The sequence below is a fragment of the Mandrillus leucophaeus genome, unplaced genomic scaffold (genome assembly GCF_000951045.1).
Source record: "Mandrillus leucophaeus isolate KB7577 unplaced genomic scaffold, Mleu.le_1.0 Scaffold664, whole genome shotgun sequence".
In the NCBI taxonomy this organism is placed as follows: domain Eukaryota; kingdom Metazoa; phylum Chordata; class Mammalia; order Primates; family Cercopithecidae; genus Mandrillus; species Mandrillus leucophaeus.
Genome location: NW_012107186.1, coordinates 1,006,213 through 1,013,154, shown reverse-complemented (window position 1 = coordinate 1,013,154; position 6,942 = coordinate 1,006,213). Strand labels below are relative to the sequence as shown.

Genomic DNA, 6,942 nt, shown 5'->3' with positions numbered 1-6,942 from the left:
CACACACACACACACACACACACACACCCCCCACTGATTTTCAACAGAGATACAAAGGCAATTCAGTGAAGAAATGAGTCTTTTCAACAAATGGTGCGTAAACAACTGAATAATCATACAGGGGGGAGGGAAGAGTTTCAATCTATACCTGTAGGAGGCAGAAATACCCTTCCCAAGAGGTCCACACGTAATCCCCTCAAACCCCTAACGTATTAAGAGAGTAAAAAGACATATCACAGACTGTGAAAAATGCATGCAAATCATATATCTGATAAAGGATTTTTCTCCAGAATGTATAAAGAACTCAAAACTCAAAAACAGCCCGGCCAATTTCTCACACAAGTATAAAGGCCTCAGGAAAATATCTTTAAACATACAAAAACCCAAGAATTAAAGTGCCATAAAAATTTAAAACTGACCTTTAGTCCAGCCAATAAAGATATAAATCAAAACAAACAAAAAACAAAAAAACGAAAAACAAAAAAACCCTCAACAACAGGAAAATAAAATACAACCAAAAATAATGGGCAAAAGTTTTGAATAGACACTTCACCAGAGAAGATACATGAATGGCAAATAAGTACAGGAAAATATGCTCAAAATCATTAGTCATGGAAAAACGAAAATTATGACTGCAGGAGATATCACTACACAAGTGTTGGCAAAGATGTGGAGCAACTGGAACTCTGGTGGGAATATAAAATGGTGACACTGCTTTGGAAAACAGTTTGTGTTTGCCAAAAAGTTAAACGTGTTTTCACCGTACAATCTAGCCATTCTAATCCTAGGTACGTACCCAAGAGAAATGAAAGCATTAAGGTCTACACATCTATACAAACACTTGTAAATAAATGTCCATAGCAGCTTTATTTGTAACATACCAAAACTGGAAGCAACCCAAAATGTCCATCAACAGAAGAATGGATAAACAAACTGTGGGGATGGCCATAGAATGGAATAGCTATCCAGCATCAAAAAGAAACGAATTATTGATAACACAACAACAGATGGACTTCGAAATAGTCTATGTGAAAGAAGCCAGGCAAAAAAGGGGATACACACTATATGATTCAATTTATATAAAATTCAAGGAAATGAAACTAATGTATAGTGACAGAAGGTGGATCAGTGCCTGGGAAATGGGGTCTGGGGAGAGGCAGGAGGGAGGGATTACACAGGAGCTGGAAGAACCTTTTCAGGGCAATGGAGCTTTACTATCTTGATTGTGACAATGGTTTATGGGTGTATTCATATGTCCAAAGTTATCAAATCCACTGCTTTAAATATGTGTGGTTTATTGTATGCCATTTATATCTCGAAAAAGCTGTTTTTAAAACACAATAGGAGAATTTTTCATATTTAAAAGGCAGGATATTTAAACTGTATTAAATATGTAAGACATGGTACTGAAAGGTTGTATTAGCAGGAGACAAGGTAAGGTGGGGTTTCTTTGGCTGCCTTGCAAAGAGATGCTGAGTAAAGTAGGGGCCAGTGGGCAACGAGGGCAGAACTGCTCGTCTGTCCCCTTGGGTCACCTGAGGGGCATGGGTGGCGGCTGGGTGGAAATGGGGGTGAGAGGAAAGCCGCCGTCGAGGGGCGTGGATGGGAGCTGGGTGGAAACGTGGGGTGAGAGGAAAGTCGCCCCCAAAGAAGAGTCGGGGCAGGGGCGGGGACGGCCAACGCTGGGGCCCACGCAGGTTCTTCGTCCTCACTTCCTGACCCTTTCTTACGAGTCTAGGGACCAAATGGATCCATCCCCAGAGCCTTTCTACTTCTGAACACGATAAGCAGTTTGTGTTTGAGGGTTTGGGGATGGGGTGTTGTTTTTTCTTTATGTTTTGTTTTTCGTTTTACGTATGAGTTGGGTGGCACAACCCACACGTAAGTTGCGACATCCAATCAAGAACGAAAATAACCCCTCACAATCAGCGATCGGGAACCAGCTGCCACAAGTGACACAGCCAGGAAACTTCGTCCCTCACACCCCCGCGCGCTCGCGCCTGCAGCAGCCCCACAGTTCGCCCCGCCTCTCTCCTTCCGGAAACAATCTCCGAGGGCGGAAGGCGGGGTCGGCCCTGGCCCCGCCCACAGCGTTTCCCTTCCTCGGCCCAGCCCCGCAGCGCGCAGCCTCGGCAGGGTGGCTTTACGGCCGGAGGAGAGGGTGGGTCCCAGACTTGAGGTAGGAGGCCGAGCTGAGGGCGGGGAAGAGGCTTTTTGCGGCAGGACGTAAGTGACGGCGAAGGCGGCGCGACAGCAGCTGGAGGGCAGAGGAGGCGGGTTTGTTTCCCGGGCCGAACCGGGTTGTTGGGGGGCGCGGGGCCTGGGCCAGGCGGCAGCTAAGGCCCGCGGTGACAGCATGGGTGAAGGGGAGCGGGGCAGAGGAGGCCTTGGGCTGTTTTGGGCGGCGAGTGGGGGCGAGGGACTGGCGGGTCGGAGTCCCGGGTCCAGGCCGGGGCTCTGACCCGCGGTTGGTGTTCCCCCGACCCCGCAGCGCGGGGTGTCCAGTCCTCGCCATGAGGCCGCAGCAGGCGCCGGTGTCCGGAAAGGTATTCATTCAGCGAGACTACAGCAGTGGCACACGCTGCCAGTTCCAGACGAAGTTCCCTGCGGAGCTGGAGAACCGGGTACGCAACCTGGCTCCCCACGCCTGCTCTGGCGAGGGAGAGAGACTCACCGGGGACGGGAGGGGTGTGGGCGACAACCGGGCAGTTGAGGATCCAGCAGTTCTGGGAAGGGCCAGGCACAGAAGGGGCCTTGGCCAAAGGTGTAAGAAGAGAGCCACTAAGCAAGACAGGTGTTTGGAGGAGGAAGAATAATATACGCCGGTCGCGCCGGGGTTGACGACCTTATGGAACTTTGTTGCCCGGTGCCGGGAATCTGGATCCAGCAGGCTTCCCCTGCTGCACTCCCTCAAATCCCCACCCCGGGTTATTGTCGGCAGCGTTGAGGAGCCAATTCCTGAGGCTCCAGGCCACCTCAGCCACCAGGTTTTAAGCTATATCTTCCTACCTCTCCGCGCAAGATAAATCATCATCATTCTCATAACTGGTGTTTGCTGCCCTGTGCTGGCCGCACTGTTTGACTGAAAAGGTTTATTAGGTGCATTGCCAGGCGGTGCATTTAGGCTTTCTTGGAACTTTAAAGACGTAGAGCGTTAGATAGGCCTGGACAGGAAAATATCTCAGAACAAGGCCTTAAACTTACCACATTCACTGGGAGCCACTTGTTTTGTCTTGCATATCAAAATGGCCATCAGGATGTAGGTCCTTTGGGTAACATTGCATGCAAAAATGTAAGAATGGAATTTGCTTCTCCTTCAGACTTAGCAAAACGTTTTTTTAAAAAATCATTGTATCTTGTAGAGGTAATGGAGTATGTGCGTGCCTGCCTGTGTTTTTGTGTGCCCACATATGTACACTCAACCAAAGATTCTTTTGGTCTTGACCCATGTCATGTAGATTGTGTTCCCTGTTCAGGGATCAATTTCTGGTTAGCTGGAAGCAGGTTTTGTGGCTCCCTCCTCTGTGACAGGGAGGGCGAGGGCCTGAGAGGTGATTAGGCATTCGTTGGGTGTGGGACTGAGGGATGCTGGTCATGGGATAAGTAGGTGTGGATGAGTCTGTGTAGAGAAATGTGTAGCAGTTATTTACAGACAGTTTACAGTGAGGTGGGTTGCACTGCCTGATTGCCATGGTTGGGAAATCAACAATGATCCATTATAGTTTCCTTCAGTTTGACATAACCATGGGCAGGTTAGTGGCCCAAATATGTTTCTTGAATTGCAAATTGATCAAATATGCCTTTAAAAGATGGTGAGGTGACTTGTTTCTGAAATGCCATTTAAATGCTGCAGTATCTTGTCAACTATGTTATGAGTTAACTCAGCGTGACAGTAGGTGGAACTATCCACAGTGGTTAGAAGAGCTAGAAATTCAGCAAGTGGCCATTTGGTTAGAGCTACTGAATGTTGTTTTAAAATAATTTAACATCACAGCTGATGTGTTTTACATGTTAAGATTTACATGGAATCAGGCTGGGCGCGGTGGCTCACGCCAGCACTCTGGGAGGCCGTGGCGGGTGCATCACTTGAGGTGGGGAATTCAAGACCAGCTTGGCCAACATGGTGAAACCCAATCTCTACTAAAAATACAAAAATTAGTCAGGTGTGGTGGCGGGCACCTGTAATCCCAGCTACTCAGGAGGCTGAAGTCGAAGAATTTCTGGAACCTGGGAGGCGGAGGTTGTAGTGAGCCGAGATCATGCCATTGTACTCCAGCCTGGGCGACAGAGCAAGACTCTGTCTCAAAAAATAAATAAAATAAAAAGATTTACATGGAATCAATCAAATGTTTTATTTTTAAGCCTCTCATGGAGATTAGGACATGCAATTTTATGTACTTCAAAATCAGAATATAAAGTATTCTTTTTTTACCGCCATTATTTGGACATTAAAGATTCCTTTGCTTTAAGGTTTTAAAGCAACACTTACACCTCATATTTGAGCAAATGTGTGTACGCAGAATCAGACATTAGCCTTTCACTCTGTGTGTGGCAGAGCCTTTATTTTGTAACCTAAGTACAAAAGCACAATGTAGTTACAGTGCTCCACTGATTCTTCTCAGGAAATTGATGTTTCTAAATTCTGGAGTCTTTTTACCTCTTTGACTCTGTGTAGCCCAGAACTGCCTGTGGTACTGAGTACTATATGGAATGTTACATGGCACTATTCAATTGTGCCTGTGAATTTCTTTTTTCTTTTTAAATGTTTGGATTAAAACACTAGCTTATGCTTTAAACCACTAGAAAAGCTTTGATTGTGTGTGTATGGGGGTGGGTGTGTGTGTGTGTGTTGAGATTAAATTTAAATTACAGGTTTAAACTTTCCTTGCTTTGATGAAAAATTGAAAGGTTTCTGTTTCTCTACTACTTACCCTAGAAATTTTACTGATTGCTCTGCCGTTGGAGCTGATTTTCTTTTTGTGAGAACATCACACTTGGCAACATAATAGAGAAAGAGACTAATATGCAAGTGTTCTGTGTTATTTTAAAGCATTTTTTAAAAAATACACACACATTTGTGCCCTTTAATTTGGGAGTAGGATAGGTTCTGTCTGTTAACAAGTTCATTTTCTCTGCTGGCTTTTGGAATGTACTACTTTGATGCTTAAGCGATTTGTTGCCAGAACAGTTCCTTGAAGGAAGCTTTATTCTCATTAGCCAAAATACAGATACGTTAGTTACCCTTGGTCTGGGTAGAAGAATGAGTGAACTGTAATTGAGGCATTTGTTCCCTTATTTCCCTTTAAAAATATGTCTCCCCTTCTGGTTAGTAATTACCATTGACCTGCCACCCTTGATACGTGATCACTGCAGGCTTCACCATGCTTTCTACTATGTAGTTCAACACGAAACAAAAATTCTGAGAAAATGAGCCTGATTTCTCTTTCCATTCTGACTTTTGATGTTTGTGGGTCCAAATTTTATTTGGCTCTGACTTCTCATATATCTAAATTTTGATAGAGCTCCTGTATCAGTGTCCAGGAACCTAAGGGAGAACACTGGCCACTGTTTTTCATAACCTAAAGGTAGTGAGATACAAATGCCAACATTTGTTCTCTTGAGCCCTTTCTTGTGAAGTTTGTTGTTTGCCTTTACTGATGCCTTCTGTGATTTTTACCCTTTATTTCCCTTTTTTAAAATAACCTTTCAAAAATGTGTTGGCATTTACTTTAACCGTTTATCCTTTTTTAAAATTTTTTTATTAACCTTTTTTTTTTTTTTATTTGTTTAACTGACGTATGATTTACCTCTATCCTATAAGGCATTGTAGTCTCAGAATAATGCATAAGAATTAGTGTTTCTGGCTGGGCATGGTGGTTTGCACCCAAGTAATCCCAGTTGCTCTGGAGGTTGAGGTAGGAGGATCACTTGGGGCCAGGAGTTCAAGACCAGTCTGGGCAACATAGCGATACTCTGTCTCTAAACTTAAAAAATAATAATAATTAGGGTTTCCTGGATAAATAGTAATTCTAATATGAAAGAAATAAGATGTTTCTGGGTTGAATCCCATGGTTTTGAATTGTATTGTAAAGAAACATAAATAATTCAATGACTTATAAGCACATCAAATGTGATTGGAATTATTTAGACTTTTGTGGACTTATCGGTAGACAAACTGAAGGCATAATTAGGTGAACATAACAGCTTACCATTTTTGTTTGCTGAGCTCTTCTCAGTCTGTTTTCGTGAATGAGAACTCTGACAGTTTCCCAGATGACCAGCCTTGACACCACATCTTCAAGGGGTAGCTCGGTGAAGAAACACTGCCCCTGCGCTTAAAGGCCGTCTTGACCCACCTAGCCTTTGTCCAAATCTCTAATATTCCTGGAAATTTAACTCCTTTTGAAAAATGGGTCGAGCCAACACCACTTTAAAGGTTACATTAAATTCATGCATGCCACTAGCTCATTGACTCCTCACATTTTCCACACAGTGGACAAAACAATGACAACAACTGCTTCTAACTTAAAGAATTGTCATAGCTTAAGGATGGTCATGAATTTTTTACACTTTGAAAGATGATGTTCTTGGGGCCAGGTGCAGGTGGCTCATGCCTGTAATCCCAGCACTTTGGGAGGACAGGGGGGTGGATCACATGAGGCCAGGAGTCTGAGACCAGCCTGGCCAACATGGTGAAACCTCGTCTCTACTAAAAATACAAAAATTAGTAGGGAATGGTGGTGCACGCCTGTAATCCCAGCTACTCGGGAGGCTGAGGCACGAGAATCACTTGATCCTGGCACCAGAGGTTACAGTGAGCCAAAATTGTGCCACTGTACTCCAGCCTGGGTGACACAGTGAGACTCTGTCTCAAAAAAAAAAAAAAAAAAGATAATGTTCTTGGGAATAGTAGGGCTCATACTGTATGTTGAGGATTTTTTT

General features: G+C 44.3%; 1 protein-coding gene across 4 annotated transcripts in view; it reads left to right on the top strand.

Moving 5' to 3' along the window:
* Positions 1-2,062: 2,062 nt before the first annotated feature.
* The window catches only part of GOLGA7 (golgin A7), a 20,147-nt gene continuing 15,267 nt past the window's right edge, over positions 2,063-6,942 (top strand). Inside the window, exons 1-2 of one of the 4 annotated variants that reach the window (XM_012001578.1) lie at positions 2,063-2,226; positions 2,492-2,624. In XM_012001578.1, the coding sequence (XP_011856968.1) occupies positions 2,514-2,624 (111 nt within the window). In that variant the 5' untranslated portion in view covers positions 2,063-2,226; positions 2,492-2,513. Of the gene's footprint in view, positions 2,625-6,942 lie in introns of all 4 variants that reach the window. The other 3 variants (XM_012001575.1, XM_012001579.1, XM_012001576.1) reach the window with 3 other exon arrangements.